Genomic DNA, 21,020 nt, shown 5'->3' with positions numbered 1-21,020 from the left:
AACCATCAACTAATTGTTAATTTTTGAACTAGACTGTAATCATTTTTTTTCTGAAGGCAGTGGTCGGTGAATAAATTTCAGAAAAGTCACTGAGACATAGAATTACAGTGATGTTTCCATGCTAGATAATTTTCTCCCACACAAGCTGCATCATTAGTTGTCAGAAAAGAAACATTTCCATCAGAACCCAATCACTCATTACACAATTTCATGGCCAAAAATACCACCAGTAGGTAAAATCACTTCTTTTGTTATCATTACGAATGTTGTTAAAACTACTTATACATGTATAACCTTTGAAAAAGTGCTAATCGCTACTAAAATTATCATCAAGCAAAATCAACATCAATGGGCTGTACTCTGATTTTCCACAACAGGAAATGCATTCCTTGCGGTTGCCAATATTAAGAAGATGTTTATACTGCAGTACCCCACATTATTTTTGTTTTCTTGAAAAACAGTTCAAAGGATACCAGGTAGGTCAACTCATGCCTACTTAAAACATGGCAGATCTTAGCTTTGTACATGATCGATCAAGATACTTGGTTGCTGTATTTTAGAGCACACATTTTTGTATTGAATAATGACTGAAACATAAACAACAAGCCATGCATGGCACAGTCCCTGTTAGTTATCAAATTTAAGATATATGTTTATACATTGTTGTAATATGCTTGAAACATAAACATGTCAAAGATATGGATCCAGAAGCTGATGCTTGATTATGATGATTTTTTCACATTAAAATGATTGACATTCAGTCATCTTGTATATGATCGTCAAACAAATATGTGTATATATATTAATATTATGTATGATGTATGTCTTAAGTTTCAATGTAATCGGTCCAGGCATGTCCAAGATACAGAGGACATCTATTTTTGAGGCACAACATGTCGAAAATGTATGATTTAAGGGTACCAATTTTTTTGAAGGAGGGCGAAAAAAAAAAAAATTAATTCTTTTTTTCCATCAGATTTGTGAGAATTGTAAGTGAGATCATTGATCGGAGAGAAGAAATGAAATAAAATTTTATTCCATGTATAACCTTGTTTCTCATCTGCGCGAGACTTTGGTACTTTGATCATGATACTCCCACAAAAATGCAACTTGGATTGTTATGCGGCGGGGGGTAAAAAAATGTATTTTTTAGCATTTTTTGCGCTTACAAGTTGGCGGGCACGAGAAATTGCGCTGAAATAAAATTATATTTTTATTTCATTTTCTGCTCCTGTTCATTCGGTGGGTTCATGAAACAAGGGATAATAAAAGTCTGGTCTAATCAGTACCAAAAATTTATCTCACCTGGTTGATGGGCACTCTATCAATATAACCTTCTTGTATGCCTGGTAATATAGTTTGAAAAGTAACAGATCCTTTAGGTAATGGTCTAATACGGATTGCAATCTGTCTCTGAGCTTGTGTTGGATCCTATAATCAAATATACAATGTTAGAACATACCACGCCATCAGTTTAAGGGTCATGGAGAATTAGAACACATGCAAACCATGCGTAATCTCTTCATTTAACATTCAACAACCCTTACTCTGGTAAACAAAAATGCAATCTATACATTTTTTGACCACAGTACTGTAAATTACTTTATTTTCGCTATTTTCACTGGAGGGATAATTCAGTGAAAATAAAATCCAGCGAATATACATTTTTTCCTATATTTTACACTTAAATCATCTAGAATCAGTGAAAATAAATTCCATATACAAAACACCCAAAAAGTCTTTTCAGCGAAAATTAATTCCAGCTAAAACAAGTCATTGTCAATGACACGTCCCCGTTCCGTTCATATTTGAGTAACATTTACATTCAAAGCAGATCATGACCGAAATGCACCTGCATATGTACAACACATTGTGCTAAATCTGAACAAAATCCATCCATGCATGACTGAGATCCGGTTCTGGAATTGTGAAAATACGTGATTTTGATGCATTTTCGGCCTTAAAATGGCCATCATTTCGCTATTGTTAAGCAGATCATGAAACAAAGGCACATATCTATTTGTGACATGATGTACCATGTGTGTGTGAAGTTTGAACTTGATCAATCCAGACATGTCTTGGATACGGATCCAGAACTGAATTATTTAACAAAATGGCCGCCAGTCGGCCATTTCGAACTTTATACGAAAAAAAAAAAAGACGTGCATCAAGGTCCTATTATGTTTAATGTATGTACCAAATTTGAACAAAATCCATCCATGCATAACTGAGATACGGGTCCGGAATGGTGAAAATGTGCGATTTCAATGCATTTTCGGCCTTAAAGCGGCCGCCATTTGGCTATCGTTAATGAGATCATGAAACAAATGCACATACATATTTGTGACATGATGTACCTTGTGTGTGTGAAGTTTGAACTCTATCAATCCAAGCATGTCTCGGATACGGATCCAGAACTGAATTCTTTAAAACAAAATGGCCGCCAGTCGGCTATTTCGAACTTGATCCGAAAAAAAAAATGACGTGCATCAAGGTCCTATTATGTTTAATGTATGTACCAAATTTGAATGAAATCCGTCCATGCATAACTGAGATCCGGGTCCGGAATGGTGAAAATGTGCGATTTCAATGCATTTTCGGCCTTAAAGCGGCCGCCATTTGGCTATCGTTAATGAGATCATGAAACAAATGCACATACATATTTGTGACATGATGTACCTTGTGTGTGTGAAGTTTGAACTCGATCAATCCAAGCATGTCTCAGATACAGATCCAGAACGGAATTCTTTAAAACAAAATGGCCGCCAGTCGGCCATTTCGAACCCGATCCAAAAAAAAAAATGACGTGCATCAAGGTCCTATTATGTTTAATGTATGTACCAAATTTGAACAAAATCCGTCCATGCATAACTGAGATCCGGGTCCGGAATGGTGAAAATGTGTGATTTTGATGCATTTTCGGCCTTAAAATGGCCGCTATTCGGCTATCGTTAATCGGATCATGAAAAAAATGCATGTGCATATGTCCCATATAATGTGTGATGTATGAGTGAAGTTTGAACTTAATCGGTCCATGCATGTTCGAGATACAGGTGATCACGGACGCACGGACGCACGGACGGACGCACACAGGGCAAAACATAAGTCCCCGTTTTCGGACTGCGTCCGAACGGGGACTAATAAAGTATTTTTACAGTAATTAAAATAGCCTTCAATCCCAAACTTTGAATCTTCAAAATGAATAGATTACTTTTGCTGTATGCATGTTTCAATAGTCCACAGCTTCATACATGTAGTAGACAGTGTTAGAAACATGCTCCATACCAGTTACAAACAGTGCAAGTTAATGAATGGCTTCTGAAAGTTAACTGATATTATTATACATCTGTCACCGTAACGCCATAAGTTACAGCGTGCCGTAACACTAACCATGAGGCAGTTGGTGGATGATATATGTGATTTTTCCAGCAAATTGCACAACACAATTAAAAGCACTAACAAGTTTATAGCAGTAATCATATCCCTGTAGCCTTTAAAGTTGCATTCACACGTTACAAATGTGAAACAAATACATATTTTACACTTAAAATTTGAATTACCCTGCAACAATCTTAACATTTGGTGGTGTTTTATTGAGCAGCGGGTATTACCTCATGGATTTGCAAAGTGAGAATGCAAATTCTAGATGCAGACACAGTGATTTCCAAATAAATCATTCAATGCATAGATACAACTAAGCAGGTAGATTTTAGAATCACAAATTAGGCAATAATTGTGCGCTAATTAAAATTATGTGCCTCATTAATATGTTGTCTTTATGCTATGTTTTAATCAGAATTGTAAATGTACGTCAATGACAAAGTGCACAAATGACTAGAATATTCAGGTATAGTAGATTGATATAAGCCATAATGCCAGATACATGGTATATTAATTGTAGTGTGGCTGTCACTAGTGTTAAGACACTGATAATGATTAAGTCTGAGAAGTGCATACACTTGTAGCTGGTCTATTTGTAAAGACGACTCATCAAATCCATGCTGGAATGAAATTATTGTTATTGTACATGCAGTATTCAAAAAAAGTGCAGATGCACATCAACAATGTATCATCTATGATCATGCACATGTTGTATCCAGCTATGAACACTGCACAAAACTAATAAAATTTATCTCAAATCAAAACTTTCATGACAGAACTTAACTGACAATGTCATTAATGCGTTTCAAACTCGTATACTGTAATAGCATAAATTTTCACTGGTATTTAATGACACCATTCACTGGGTTTTAAACTTACAGATTTCAAGTTCTATTACAATTTTACACGTTTACATAAGTTTCATACACTAGATTTCACAAACTATATTTCTGCTGAAAAGATGAATCAACGAAAATAAAAAAAAAACGTGAAAAAGCGTTTTCTTTTATATTTAACAATCAACTTATCGAAAATCAATGACAAACTTAATACAAAATAGCCAATATGTCTTTTTAAAGAAAATTAGTTCCAGCTGAATTAAGTATTTTCCAGTATCAAAGGAAATTAAAACCCAGTAAATAATTAATGGTTATTAAATTATTAGTCAAGAGGTTTTTATAGTCTCAGAAAGCAAGTGTTTTCAAATCTATGCTAGGCATTCATAGAATACAAACAAGATACACAGGTGATACATAATTGATGAAAGAATAAAAATAAAATAATCCTTATATCCCAACTGGCACCATAAATAAATGTGAGTAAAAATCATCACCTTAATTTTGTCATTTTCGGAAGATGCTGTATAACTTACTGGTATCACCGTAAATTCCACTTCATCGGATATCTTGATTTCATGCGACTGAAATAAAGCAATTTGAGAGTAGATAATTTGAGTTCGTGAATATACTGGGTTAGTACCGGTAGTAAACATCAATATCAAATAACAACTGATAGCTGAGCACATCAACTCTTAAAAGCCTCTATGAATAGCGGATATGAAGTGATATTTAATACCTGGAACTGATACTTGATTTTTCATAATGATAACACAAAAAGCAGGAGCAGAAGGGATTTACAAGTTTTTAATATTAAGTCACAAAACATAGTTAAATCACAGCATAAGCTGGCAAGATAGACTACAAATGGTACAGAAGACCACTGCATATGGTGAGAAGGTCATAGCATAGGGTGGAAAAGTTCACCTATGCATACAGATTATTAATATATATAAGTTGGATAGTAATCACCTAATTAGAATATCAGAACAAATAATTACTCATGACTCTTTAAAGAAACAATTCAAAGGCAGGTGTAAAGTAGAGTAGAGTGACTTGACCCTGATTAACGCTAAAGTTAATTTATTTATCATGAATTCAACAAAATTTACCAAACAACCTTATTAGATTAGTTAAACTGCTACAAATCATGACTGCACATCCCTCCCTATTTTGTTGAATGGTTTAGCCCTAATTAGTACCACATTTGTTATTAAATTCGTTAAAAATGTTAAACATGAAAGTTATTGAACAAAAAGTTAAAGGTGCCCTCTAATAATAAACATAGTTGAACTCTGGTGACCTCGCCCTTTGTTATATAATATAATTCCCTTTATCATAGTTTGTTTCAATATAAATATGCATTGTCATAATTAATTTTGAATACAAACAAGTTTGGGGTTGAACCAACAGTGGGGAATCAGTCTACCAAATGTCCTTAAAAGATGTAAATATGTTACAAAAACATTGGTGCCTTATTTGTTTAATTATTTTAAGGGAAGTAATTCAGATATTTTAGTATAAAAACAAATGCCTCATCGCAAAAAAAAAAGTGCTGCATTTAGACGTGAATAGATTCATAAAACATGCAAGATAACAGAAAACCTTAGCTGGCTTTAGTCCAAGTATTTTGTACAGGTGTCTGTCAAAAATTAATGATTCACTGACAAATATGAACTGCCTCATTGTGTGACTACTGTATTATATGAAAAGTCAAAAAAAACACCCTTTATGAATAGCTATCATGCTGCAAGCTCTGCTTTGTATGCAAATCAACTTAAATAGTTAGTTGGTGTCCAGTGGAGGGAGAAGTCAACAGTTCTGTTGCCTCCTGAGAATCTACATCTTCAAACACTGCAATCTTTGAAGTGAGTTTTTAAACCAGTATTATAAAAATTCTATCATTCTGTTCTAATAGCTGAAACATATTCCTGTAAGTTTTCATTTGTCGAATGAACTGTTTGTCAAATACAGAATACATATATTTTAGAACAATTTTCTTTTTAAAATGTGGATGAAATGTTTTGCTTTTTATGTATTTTTTATGTATTGTTTTTGATTTGATAACTTTGAACTAAACAGATTTTCTATTAGCTTCAGATCTTGATCAAAGTTTGGCACCCAGTTCATAGGAGTGCTTATATTGATTTTCTGACATCTTGTTTTCTGTAAAGATTTTATTGGTAGGTTTGCAAATGTGTATCAGACTATGCATTCTCTCCATGAGTTGGTTTTGAAACCCAGTATGGGATTCTGAGATACATTACCAAGGATATTATTACAAGATAAATCATTTGCTTCATTGAACACATACAACAATGAATATTTCCACTGAGATCAGTGACCTTTGATGTGTATCACTGGTGATCAGTCAAGTAGAAACAGTCAAAATATTTTATCAGATTTTCTCAATTGTTGCATGATATTTTCATACAGGACATCTGTTGTTCAAACTCAGGTTAGACTTCATCCTGATGAATAAGGTGACCAAGTTTGGTGAAGTTTGGAATAGAATTAGTAAAGTTATTATGCACACAATAACTATTATTAACGACGACGACGACAACAACGCCGGACAAAATTTTTCCCTTAATATACCTTTCCCTTCCATCTTTGATGGTACGGGCAAGGTAATAATATTCAACAGAATAAGAAAGTCAAAGAAAATGCTGAAAATCTGCAAATAAATTATTTCAAAGAAAAACACTTGAAAATTATAGAATTCCTCATTCAAAAAAAAAAATAAAAAATAAAGAAGTAGAAATTTTAGTTCCTAGCATAAGACTTAAACTCTTGATTGATCACTTGCAAAGCAAAGGTCCTAACATCACTTACACTATACACACTTAGAAAAAAAAAATTAAAAAAATTACCAAAAATACAATTTTTTTAAATCTTTGAAATCTTTGCAGGCCAACTATATCTACAAATTAACCATACATTAAAGCTTGATAGCAATCAGCTGAATACAATTTGAGTTATAACGCCTATGAGAAAGTTTATTACAACAGTGCTGATGCTGGATGACAGACATTTTGCCACGACTATGACCTCACTTCATTACGAGGAAAAACCAAAAACCACACACATTTCTAACACCCTGTTAGGCAAATATTAACAAACTTTGATACCAACTTACAGGATCAAGCAGCTCACTGAAGTGGAAGAACATTCTTGCATCTCTGTCCACACATTTGATGAATCCAAATCCTTCCTTCACTGCCGCAATAATTCCACTTTCTCTTTTTTCACGCGATTTCAAGAAGCTTTCTTCCAATAACTCAATATTGGTGGCTCGCTGTAATTTATCTCTCCTATCAGTGGCTATATTGAATTGTACAAAGTCACCAGTCTGTAAAGTGTAATCTCCAACCTGGTCTTTATCACCGAAAGGAATTTCTTTTTGTCTGCAAACAAATTTATAAATTTTCAACTCCACTGATTGACATACAAGATTAAATTTTCTATAAACCAGAATGCTATAAATAAAACAATATAACCTTGTAAAACCACAAATACAAGGGTGCTGATTAAGAATGTTGGACGGGCTCCAACAACTTTGCCGAGATATCTCCAGGAAAGACCTGTTATGGACCTTGTACATCATGGGTTTATTTAAATCAACCCACCCCAAGTGAAATTTTCACTGCGAGTTTTCTCTGACTGTGAAATAAATGCAGATTACAATAAAGTTCTGTTTTAAATAAACTCATGACGTACAGCATGTAAAAAATGCACATCACATGACAATGTGAAGATAGTAAATAAATTTGGAGCACAGGATACTGTATGCTTACACAGCTGAGCATTTGTAAGAACCAAATTTCATGAAGACACTGTGTCAGCAAAAACCCTAAAATATGAAAGTGATGGCATTCCTGAATTCCTGCCGTATTGCACTGTGTGCAATATCCCATCATTCATTGCAAAAATAGTCAATGACCCCCCCCTTCGAGTTGCAAAGTACACAAAAAATTGTCTTTTTTGAAATAAACACAAATTATAATAAAGTTCTTGTAACATTTAATTTTTTGAGTGCCAAAGTCAACTTTCGCCACCATTCACAATTTCAGACAGTGATTTAGTCAAAAATTCACCGTAACTTTACACAAAATTATTTCCATTTGGTAACAAATTTTCAAAAAGAATATAGAAAAATACTAAAATTTGTCATTAAAAATTATGACACTCAATAGGTTAATAAATGAATTTCATACTCACTCTCTATCTTTTGTGTCATAAACAAGTTTACCGGGAAGTGGATCGTTATTTTTTCTGTTGGAAAATCTTGTTAATGGTTTAACTACAGTTCCCACAGTCTTAGCTTTGTTAATATCTTCAAATACAACGGTACCAGCGAGGACTTTCTTTATGTTGATTGATACTTCTTTATTGTTTCTCATCTGGATACCAAATTCTACATCATCACCAAGTTGTAAATCATTTATATTTCCTAGGAACTCACTGTAGTGGAAAAAGATCTGAAACAAAACATAGCACAACAATTAAAGCCGTGCTTAGAATTGCATCAGTTTGTTTTATCCTAAGCGCAAACCAATCTAGTGTTCACAAGCCCGGTTTGCGCTTCGCTTAGGATAAAACAAACTTGGCCATACTTGCTTGGACTGCTATGTTTTTCTTAGCCAATTTCGAAGTGATTTAGACACACTGATAGAAATGAAATGAAGAATTTTTCAAAAATTTGGGATGTAAACTAGGCTACTATAACATATACTATATTAAGCAATATGTTTTACCAAAGTTTAATTTACCATTCTATGGGTGATGACATTTGATTTAAATGCTGAAATTTTTCTTAGAATAATTCAGTTTAAAATGACTCTTAGCCATTGGTGGCAAAAGTGACAATTTACCGTAAGAAATATCTAAATGAAAGTTGTGTAGACAATAAGTTTGTTGGCATTTCATGCTGTTACCCTCAGGTAATATGAGAACACACCCACTGCTGATTCATGACTGTTATACTGGGAATGGATATTTTGCTATATTCATATGACAGCTACAATTTATTAGCAAATCAACACAATCACCATTTAAACAAGAATGGTAGGCCACTTCTCATTAAAACGTGTTGCAAAATGGGCTTCACAGAACAGCATATAAACTTGTTATTGTCGCAATTTTACTGCATACATCCCATGTTTTAAGTAATTTTCTCACATTGCAGTGTTATTTTCAGAGCATCAATATAATTGTCTAAAATTGGTCAGACTCTGCAGCTTGTTTTCTTAAATTTAAATTCCAGTCATATGTATATATAAACAGAACTATCATAATTATAATTTAAGATATAATCAAAGAAAGCTTAGAAAGAACTCCCATGTGCTGAGAGTACTGGAGACACATTAAATATAATTTGAAATTACTTAGCTGAAAACTAACTATGCAAATCAGAAAATTAATATGAATATGTAAAACTAATGAAGTCTGCGCAATGTAACAAAAAATCTATGTACCAAGTTTAATTGAAATGTAATTAGAACCAACAAATTATGAATTATTATGCTAATTAGGGAATTAATATGAACAGATTTTTACCCCAAACTAATTAGGTTTGTACATTGTTCTAGAGCATCTTTGTACTAAATTTCATTGAAATGGAATAATTAGTACTTTAGATATCAGTGTGAAAGCTTAAAGTTGGTTAATTATGCAAATTAGGTGATTAATGTGCACAAATATTTACAGAAAACTAATTGTGTCTCTGTATAATTCTAGATTCATTCAAATGTGATGATTAGTACTTTAGATATCAGTAGAAAAGCTGAAAATTAATTATGCAAATTAGGTAATTAATATGCACAATTATTTACCCTAAAACTAATCAGGTCTCTGCATAGTCCTGAAGGATCTATGTACCAAGTTTCATTGAAATGCGATGATTAGTACTTGAGATACCCGTGGAAAAGCTGAAAATTAACTAATTATGCAAATTAGGTGATTAATATGCACAAATATTTATCCGAAACAATCAATCTCTGCATAGTCCTTGAGTATGTAAGTACCAAGTTTCATTGAAATGTAATGCTCACTACTTATATCAAAAGCTTAATTATATGTACTGATATTACCATAAAAACTATCAGGTCTGTGCAGTGTCATATGACATCTATGTACCAAGTTTCATTGAAATGTGATGATTAGGACTTGAGATATCAGTGAAAAAACCGAAAATTGCCAAATCATTATGCAAATTAGGTAATTAGTATCCACGGATTATTAACAAAAACTAATCAAAACCTAGCATTAGTTCAGAGCATCTATGTACCAAGTTTCATCAAAATCCAATGAATGGTTGTTTAGATATCAGTGGAACAGTCATGGAACCACTAAAAAATAGCTAATTATCATGCAAATTAGGTAATTAGTATGCACAGATTTTCACCAAAAACCAATCAAATCTGCGCATATGTTCAGAGCATCTATGTACCAAGTTTCATCAAAATCCAATGAGTGGTTCTTTAGATATCAGTGGAACAGTCATAGAACAGCTAAAAATTAGCTAATTATCATGCAAATTAGGTAATTAACGAGCATGGATTTTTACCAAAACCTAATCAAATCTGTGCATTGGCCCAGAGCATCTATGCACCAAGTTTCATCAAAAACCGATGTATGGTTCTTGAGATAGCAGTGAAAAGTCGGACACACATACACACACACATACAGACACACATACAGACACACTAACTGCAAAGACTCCCATTATGTGCTTCGCACATGGGAGTCAAAAACAAACGGTTGATCCAGGTCAATCAGTCTTACCTCTTTCACAAGATCTGCTCTCTCAATAAAACCAAATGATTCTTTCATGGAGCATACAACACCTTGATATTTATCCAGTGGCGCAGGTTCCTCCAATACTATCTTTCTAGCTCGTACGTTTCCATGCCTAGATGTAAAACAAAATAGTAAATAACCCATATCAGTGCATGGCATAATTCAACTTACATTCAAGAAGATTAACTGATCTTATAAAAGTATGTGTACATGTTTATTCTGCAGGTTTTTTCCTGCAGGTTATAATTGTATTTTTACAGCCTCTGTAATTGAAAGTATTTTTGCTGTTCATCAGACTACAAATATTAATGTGTGTCTGAATTAAACACCATTAAAAAACCTCTTCTCCATTATTATCTGTACAAAAGCCTATAAAACCATGAACTACTATTTCTCTTAGTGTATCTAATGTTACATTGTTTTTTGATGTTGTAATACTGCTGGTTGGATTGCTTTTTTGTTCACAGTAAAATGAATGAACTGCAAACACAGGTCATCTAAGTTTGAGGCATGAATTATGAGGAAAGGAACCTATCCTCTTAAAGCTTACTATTTATGTCAGTCAAATATCCCAAGCTTATTGTATTGAATGAAAGATTACAGATAAACAAAGCTGGCTTGAACTTTAATTTTCTGGGTAAATTCATTTGCAAAACCAGAAGTTGAAAAATACCTTAAATTTTGAAAGCAATTTCAGATTATTTTGAATGACACGAAGACAATGATATCTTAGGTCTAATTTTACCACTTTATTATTATTATTATTATTATTATTATTATTATTATTATTATTATTATTATTATTATTATTATTAAGAAATACCTTTTATCAGTTGCTAAAACGAATGATACTTTGTCTCCTTTCCTGAGTTCCATGTTCTCAGTATCCTCATAGTCTTCTATCCCAAAGGAAAGGAAAAAGCACTCCTAGAAAAAATGATTCTGTTTAACATGAGTTATCACTTTTGCTTACATTAGATGATGAATGCAGAAACAAAGACAAAGCAAAACAGAGAAACAAATGTTTGTAGCAGGATATGTGAGCTATGATGTGCGAAGATAGTGACTGAATGGGTTCAACATGCTGGTGTTTTTTGAGAGAAAAATTCCACTATACTTTGAACATCTGAAATTATTTTGTTCTGCCACAAACCTAATGTGTAGTGTTCTCCCAAGGAAGTACAAGGCAGTGTGGTGGACCATTTGCATAACAATATAATCCAATTTACAGAGTAAGTGTATTACCATGTTATGGAACAATAATCTTCATTAACACAATCATAATCATTGTTCTTTGAAAATTCAAATATAATAAAACTGTTCAAAGCATCAGTCATTGTGCGTTCAAGTGACTAAACACGTATACAATGGACATCATAAAGGACCTATATCAAACATGGCACTTTGTGACAACTGATACCTTAAATTAAAACTCAAAGACAAGAACTCACCCCATTCATTTCGTAAGACACTTTTCCCATCTCCATAGTAGTAAAAGACTAGATAGATAAAAAGATGAAAAGCATATCCTTAAGTTTTCAACAAGTATCAAAATAAATACAAATGGTAATAATAATAAAATCTGTGAATTATCGAAGAAGTACTTATTGAGTGAACATACATTTTTGTTTCTTGATGGGTATTTTGGTTCAGTAAGGATGGATCCCATGACCCTTTGTTCACTCAGTATTTCTGCAGATACGCTGCCTTGTCTTAGCTTCACAATATGACAGGCTATTGGTTTACCAGTACGTCTATCCACTGATGTATCAAACTCTACTTCGTCTAAGTTCAAACAAATGTATTGAAAAACATTATTCTGTGTTATATATGATATTGAATACAAGTCAAATATGTCTTAGTGACTAGCTTCAAATAAAGGCCACCTGGTCATAGAGGTCACCTTCAGACAGATCCAATGTAACTGTTAAGTAAGCTGACATGGCTTGGAATTAACAGTAGGCCAAGATGCACAGACCAAATCCTGTTTCAGGGCTATCATTTTCCAAAAATTATCCCAAATGGACTACTAAAAACTTACAAAATGTTGTTACTTTGTTTTTAAATAAACCAATTAGGAGAAAAATGATATGTATTTTATTCTTATTAACATTTTTTGCATGGATGTCAGTAGTTACTAAAAATGATGGGGCAACCAAATTATATCAACTTTTAAAACTAATAACTCTACAAAATGTTGTTAAGGTTGACCCAAGCTTGTACATGTATAGAAAAACATTTTATTTAATTGATCAGTGACTTTACTTTGGGTTGGGTAAAAAGAATTGAAGATTATAGTCGTATATCACAAAATCAAAATCTGATGTGTTGCCACATCTACAAACTTGGAACATCAAAAATTACTGTAAAATGATTAATTTTCACTGGGTTTAAATTTCGCTGATTTAGCATTTCAGGCATATTCATTGGCTTTTATCATTTAGATAACGAGTTCTATGCTAAATTTTACACACTGGGTTTTAATTTAGCATATTTTCCAGTCAGCGAAATAAGCAAAATTAAAACTCTGTGAATAATTAACCCTTTTACAGTATATAGTTACCAGTTGGTGTGTTTAGCGCACAGGTTTTGTAACATATAAAGTTCCATAACAGGAATATGGACACTTTTGTGAAATGAGGCAGTATGGATTCTCTTGGTAACATTGATGTGTCATGATGAGTACATACTGATATTCTTACCTCCAATATTCATGTTTTCAATATTTCCATCATACTGACTATAATGGAAGAATAGACGCGTGTCACGTTCTGCACACTGGATAAAACCATAGGAATGCTACCAACAAGAACATACAGTTATATATTATAAAAATATACTTGATTCAAACAATAATGATTTTTCTCAGTATCATTTTGTTGATTCTATGCATGCAAGCAAATATACTATAGAGCTTTTATATTATATTATATTTTATTATATTTTAGACAATCTAATCTGTAATTTCCCTAATGCAAGATGTAGTTAATTTAAAAGAAAGTATATTCACACAATGAGATTGTTGTCACTTCAATGCCAAATTTGCTAAAATTGCATGCTGACAATTATATATATAATATATAAGTATATTGGCTCTAAATAAATCAAAATCTATCACAGTTCAGGGATTCATTATACATTGTATTACACACTTTTTTTTTTGCTGAAGGGGTATACTTTAGTGAAAACAAAATCCAGCGAATATACCTTTTTCCTATTTTTTTACATTCAACTCATGAAAATTCAGTGAAAATAAACTCCATACAAAACACCTAAAATGTCTTTTCAGCAAAAATTAATGAGAACCAGCTGATAATGTACAGCAATGTCTTTTCAAGTCTCTGCAAGAAATTACAGTGAAATGAAGAATACACTCTCATGCCCTTCTTGTCAGAGATAAAAGTTCTTCACTTAGCCAGAGTCCTTGAATCAGAATTTAGAGTTAATGCAATTTCCGAATATAACATGCAGTATCCCATTACAATATACAAACTGAAAATTACATAATTTCAGCATGAATAATGAGAATACGCATGTAAGTTGATAAGATTATTCAAATTGTCATTGGAGCTAGGCTAACAACATTTCGTATGCATACTTTTAAAAGAGCACATACCGTAATGTGTCTGTAATGGATGCCAACTCTTGTGCAATAACAAGATCATTTTTACATTATATTTATAGACTCATAGAAGATACTCACCAGAAGTTTTTCTACAAGTCCAGTTTCTCTGGAATTTGAGTGTACACTGTGAAACAAAATAGATTAAAACATGATGTACTTGTAGTGAATATTAAATTTATTGATACAGGAATTCTCAAATTTTTTCGCTTGTCTGGACAATTTGTGTCAGGTTGTAAATTTTTGAATTTGAAGTACGTCACAGTGCATAGCACCATGAAGTAGTGTATTGTAAAAACATTTCAAATTCACAGGAGTAAATTTTGTGTGAATTTGACAAGACAATCACAAAATATTATAAAAGTCTACATTTTGCAAAAATTAAGAAATGGGAATCCCATTTTGCAGGTATTAAACACTCATGAACATATAGTACGAGACACAACACTTACCCATTTGTTGATGGGTAACTTACAGATCTTTGGAAGGGCACCTTACTGCCACGACCACTGGAAGGTGGATAGTCTTTTGAAAAACTCTGCAAAAAAATTAAACACATTAATAACATGGAGATTACTGGTACATCAAATGTTTACACATAATCTGAATAGGATTCAACATTGCTATGTACACAGAAATAACCTACACTCTTCTGTTCTTGGTACTTGAAACCAGGTAAATCTTTTTGTATCTTGTATATGATGGCAGTTAAGTGTAATGAAGCAGTGTAATAGCTCTATATGTATATCTCTGTATTGTGCAATAATAATGCAAGTATTCTATTGGTTCATGCAAGCAGATTGCCAAGTTTTACATACAGTGAACCCTTGCTAAGTCCTGCCTCTATAAGTCGTGGTTTTGGCTTTGAAAAATTCTATCATGTTTTGCTGACAGTTTTGAAGTATGAGACTAAGAGGGGAAGCAGCTTCTATTAGAGCATCTACATGTGAATTTTTGGTTCTCAATTGTTTAAAAAGAATGGGTGTGGCTTCTAATACAGATTTTACGATACATGTACATGTATGTAGCAATGTAAATGCAGACAATTTTAATTTGCCAAATAGATCCACCATTTTATTTCAAAACCACTAAAACATTGTATGTACAAGGTCGGGGGGGGGGGGGGCAAGTATTTTAAATGCATATATGTATAACATGTTAATGTATTTGGCATATAGTACCAAAAATGATATTTCAATTTTTTTTATTCCAGCTGACACATTAGTAGCAGACAATGAATGCATCATTCATAATTCCATGTCAGACACATGGTCATATTTCAGATATCCAAACATATTTTTTTGTAAAAATGAAACATCTTAAGATACATACATCACAAAATACACTATTTGACTGTGATCTTCCCATCACTTGCATATGTATACTGTATTTGCTTCCTATTAGAAGCACAACTTAATTTAACATACATTGTACCTTTAGAATACAACTTATTTTGACCATGGACACAACCTTAATTTACAAACAGTACTGTCGCTGGATGCAGCGAGAACGCCAAATATTACCGATAAATATGACCAATCAAAGACTGGTACCAGAAAGAGGCTGCATATCAGTTTCAGTGCGCCAACTTTATTACTGTTCTATTATGTTCTTCTTTTGGAGTTTTCATGAGCTCAAGAGCGTAGTTTTTTGTATTGTTCTAAACTTTATTCAGTTGACAATAAAAGGTGTTTGACGAGTTACATACTACGAGAAGTTGCATTATTCATAAGTCGATATATTGAACCTGCTCGGCAACGCCAGATAAAATACAGCTCAGGCATCAAGCCACAAGTACAGTCTGTACAATGGAAGGGCATAAGCTAACTAGTAAATATGGCAGTTCTCATCAGGGATTGCATGGTTTCATTTGTAATAATTCAAGCATGGAAGTAACAACTGAGAACATATTTCAGAGAATGTTTTGAGAAAATACATACCTTCCACTGGGCCATATTGACTTTATATTATTCAACTCCAATAGATGGGTTATAAACTCCTTTATAAGATCTTTCTTCACAGTGCTGCTTATTATTTTCAAGATTGTTCCTTCTACAGATCCTCAGTAGTAGTAGTAAACTACTGACGAGGCTTTTCTTGACCAGTCCGAATGTAATATCACTGTATTTCAACTTCTCTAGTGCTGTGTTAGGGCCAGTTTATCAGGGATGCTATGCTTCTCATGGGCTAGCTTATAGAGAGAGGGAAGCTGGAAAAAAACCCACAAAATTAATGTCATATGCAGGGCTCAATTCACACAGAGACCAGGAAGGCAATCAACTGTCTTGGTCATATTATATGTTCAATACACAGTTTCAGTAAGGCCTAATTACATAAGCCCTGTAGTACATGTACTGTGAAAGACTCAAGATTTTATTTTCATTTAATATTCATTGACAGCTAAAAACCAGTGAATACTGTACACCATTTTTTGTCAAGAGACAAACTTTGTGAGCCCAGTAAGATAACAAAAATTTTTAAAACAGTATTACCAATTTTGAAATTGAGTGTCCCCCCAGTGTTCTCCCCAGCATTCAATTTGTGTGCGGGGCCGCCACGCTGCTTTTCATGCCCTCCACTGTGGTCTCGAGCCGCCACGGTGATTAGTAAGACCGCCACAGTGCTTTTTTCATTGTTCATCCTGTGAACTGTATTACGAAATATAGAAAGAAATACGTAGCTATCAGGGATCTTGCCACGATTCCGACCAGGACTATCGTCCGACGTACCGACCGACACGCATCCTGCCAGTCGTGGATTATAGTTTGTAAACAATAGACGTAGTCGCACGATGTGGTAGTGGCTTATAAACAATACAAGTTAATTTTGTAAAATTAGCACCTCTTTGTTTGTAAGTAAATACTTTAACGATCGACGCAGTCTTTAGATTGAAAGCTAACATTTTTTCAAAATCAATTTCACCCCGAAATAACATGGACAAAGCGGAGTTCACGATCTGTTTACGCTACTCAAGAAAAAAACAACGTGTTTATTGCGTGATTGGGTAAAATACATTTGAACTTTTATCATCGCGAATCATGTAAAAACTCTTCTTTCAAGACTTCTTTTACCTTTTAAAAATTGCTTATCACCTATTTCGAAAACCATCATGCAGTTTTCATCTGAAATCCATACCAACACATCGTGCTATGACATCACTTTACTTCCGCAATGTAATTTTTATGATCACTACCATTCGGAAAACTTCGGGTTCTGCCGGCATTATCATGCGGTATTCTGATTGGTTAATGGCGTTTTTGACCCATCGGGTCAAAAGACACATGCCGGTCAATTAATACGTCACAATTATCATGGCGGTCTTTGTTTTTCACCCAAGCGATCGAGTGATCAAAAATAATCGCTCAAATTTTACGTCTATTTCATATAAAAAAATAAGTAACATTTTTTCATGGCATGACTGAGTATGAGGAATTATTGGTATAACCGGTGTATAACATCGCGAAGTAAGTTAAAGGGGAACCGCTCAATCCCATGGATTGCACCAAAGAATCATGGGACACTATTGTTTATGTTGTTTACAATGTTAATCTATCTTTTGTTATCCATTGTTATTTTAATCCAGAAAGTAAATTTGTTGTAAAATTAATCTTAACTGGAAGGTGCCCCTTTAAGTCACGTCGTAACTTTGATGATCGTTTGGAAGTTTTATTTGTTCGTTCATTACTGACGGTACGAATAATGAACAATTGTTTGAAGGAGAATGTTTTTGTAGTAAATAAAATCATGGAAGTCGAGAACATATTCCTGGCTGAAACGTTTCAAATGCGTTTCATTTAGCCTTTTACAATTTATTTGTGTGTTTGTTTTTAATAGTCTGCAGCATTTCCATTTCGATTTGACAATTTTTCATTTTTAAATTTAAACTCTTCTAAATTGTGAAACGTAATATTTTGACTCCAATAGAAAAATTATTTGCACTGTATCTGATCTCATTAATATCCCAAAAGAATAGTGTTTATAACACTGTATGAAACAAATAAATATGTCCCACATTGTTTTTGAAAATATATGTTGTTTGTTATGTGGATGTAAATGTGCTTTGGTCAATCTCTATTATTATGTAAATGATATGCAAATTAGTCCGCCACAGTGGTTTAAATTCCTGGGGAGAACACTGCCCCCAATGCTTTCACATTATTGAAGATTTCTGGAGGCAAAACTTTTTAATTGTCTGTGCATTTTGTTAATTAATTAATGTATGGTTTCTTTCACAAACCAGAATTTAAGCAAGAACTCGAAAATTGCATGACAATCCTCATTGGTTTATTATGTACACTTGAATAAACTATTTTTTGTGAGTTACATTATGGTAATTAATTTGTTTAAAATTACTATTAAAACGATTCCATAAAGCAGCATGTTATGCAATACTGCATTTTTTTTCCAATTTTTTTAAAACAGATTTTATAAAAAAAAAAAAATTTCTGATACCGAATGATACCAGTAGACCACCAGTCATGATATAATTACTGTTTACTATGACAGCAGTCTACAATTTGACATAAAACTTCTACCATAGGAACCAATAGTTAAAGCATTGTAATACTGAAAAAATGGCTGCTATTCATGAAAATACAACCATCATTTTATTGATAAATAGGAAGGGGGGATGATCACCAAAATTGGAGTACAATTTATTTCAAAATGAATCAATTCTGGATATTTTTATTGTCCAATATTTGTCGCTATTTAATATTTTTGTGAACAAAATAAAATATATGAACTATCAATATCACTATTTTGTTAGCAAAACAGTGAATTACATTATTGCAATACTGCTGGTTGGTTTGGTTTTTCATTCACAGTGAATCTATTTTATGTCCACGCTTTTGTAATGATATCTGGTACGTATAGTATTCATAGTGTTTAGTATACATTGTACATAACATTTTAAATTTACCCAGGAAAACTTTAAGTGGTTCAGAAAGCTAAAGTAAAAATATCATAATTAAAATTGTGACACCAATGCACACTGAATGTTAAGTCAAGTTTTTTTGGAACATAATTCCTAGGAGGAATAAAAACCAATACACATGATCCCTAAACCATAGACCCTCCAGTAGAGAGTTTATGCTTATAAACACAGAATTACTGTAATCAACAATTGAACCAATAAACCGGTACAGATATGTCACCATAAAATTATTTCATTCATAGATCAACATGATGAGATAAGGACTGACGATAGTAAGAAATGATTTACACTATGAACAGAGTTGGACATTAACAAAGAGCTTCCTGAGAGCCCCTATACACAGACTCCTACGCAAAAACGTGTACAGTGCAGTATTGTCATATGCAAATTAATGAAACATGAAAAGACTAACCACAAGGTACAGGTCCAACAATTAAAATTTAGAAAATAGTTTTATAATGATTAATTCAACTATTAATTATTGATCTCCCATACTAGTTAGAGCCTTATCCTACAGCTACATGTACTTTTACATTGACTTGACCACATCAGGGTTAATAACTTGTTGACTACGCCAACAATAATGGCAACTTGTTTTTAATAAATTAAAGTGTTAAAGATAGCAGAGGGATATCTCTAGACTAAAGTTATCCAATGTTCTGAATAGTGGTAATGGGAAGGAGAGAAGTAAGAACGCCAAGAAAATTTCGAAAATCTAATATTCTGAACAGAAGCAAATTATGTTTTTTAAATGTCAAAGTTGCACTTGAGTGACTTGAACCATGGAGCTAAAAAAGAGCTCCATGCTTGAACCAAATTGTACAATAACACGAATTTAGATTATGAAGCGATTTCGAGCGAGTTAACAGAATTCATTTCAGATTTTAATTGCCAGAAAAACAAGAAAATGTTCTTCTTGACGAGCACGCCTACGACATATTTCGCAACTAAGTCAGATTTCGAAATATTATATTGCGCAGCAGACAAAAGCGAGGATTATTTTTTTTTCTGCGAGATGTTATACATCTTTGTTACAGAAAATGATATAGTGATTAAAAAAATGGTACAATGTTTGTTATTTCTGACTTTACATCAAGATATTTAATCTAGATAAGTGAATGATGCTCAGAGGGTTGAATTTTAAATAGAAATCACAACTACACCAGCCGTGGATGCCAGACGGGTGATACGGATACGATTTGACGACTCAACCACAGACTCCGAGAGTCAGGAGTGGCCTTGTCATCTCGCCAACTTTCCAGTCCGTACAAACGATAAAAATTGATTAAGTTTTTTCAAACATCCATTTAGCCATTAAATAGTATTTCAACTATAGATAACACATTTTTTAAAGGTAAACGTTGCGAAATTACAATGTTTCTGCAAAAAACTTACCCCAACACGGCACAGAAGCAGCACTGCAGCTCCGCCATATTGTGAATGG

General features: G+C 33.1%; 1 protein-coding gene across 2 annotated transcripts in view; it reads right to left on the bottom strand.

The window, feature by feature from the left end:
• Positions 1-21,019, bottom strand: part of LOC100377755 (cold shock domain-containing protein E1-like) — a 28,480-nt gene extending 7,461 nt beyond the window's left edge. The window contains exons 1-13 of one of the 2 annotated variants that reach the window (XM_085494989.1): positions 20,972-21,019; positions 16,581-16,849; positions 15,093-15,178; positions 14,722-14,767; positions 13,721-13,817; positions 12,640-12,803; positions 12,470-12,517; positions 11,842-11,945; positions 11,004-11,130; positions 8,439-8,698; positions 7,357-7,624; positions 4,715-4,801; positions 1,306-1,431 (exon numbers count right to left, since the gene is read on the bottom strand). In XM_085494989.1, the coding sequence (XP_085351115.1) occupies positions 1,306-1,431; positions 4,715-4,801; positions 7,357-7,624; positions 8,439-8,698; positions 11,004-11,130; positions 11,842-11,945; positions 12,470-12,517; positions 12,640-12,803; positions 13,721-13,817; positions 14,722-14,767; positions 15,093-15,178; positions 16,581-16,595 (1,428 nt within the window). In that variant the 5' untranslated portion in view covers positions 16,596-16,849; positions 20,972-21,019. The remainder of the gene's footprint in view (positions 1-1,305; positions 1,432-4,714; positions 4,802-7,356; positions 7,625-8,438; positions 8,699-11,003; positions 11,131-11,841; positions 11,946-12,469; positions 12,518-12,639; positions 12,804-13,720; positions 13,818-14,721; positions 14,768-15,092; positions 15,179-16,580; positions 16,850-20,971) is intronic. The other variant, XM_085494990.1, reaches the window with a different exon arrangement.
• Position 21,020: the final 1 nt, after the last annotated feature.

The sequence above is a fragment of the Saccoglossus kowalevskii genome, chromosome 21, assembly GCF_978046115.1.
Source record: "Saccoglossus kowalevskii chromosome 21, keSacKowa6.1, whole genome shotgun sequence".
NCBI lineage: Eukaryota > Metazoa > Hemichordata > Enteropneusta > Harrimaniidae > Saccoglossus > Saccoglossus kowalevskii.
The sequence above is the reverse complement of the archived record's forward strand: the minus strand, read 5'-3'. Positions and strand labels throughout refer to the sequence as shown.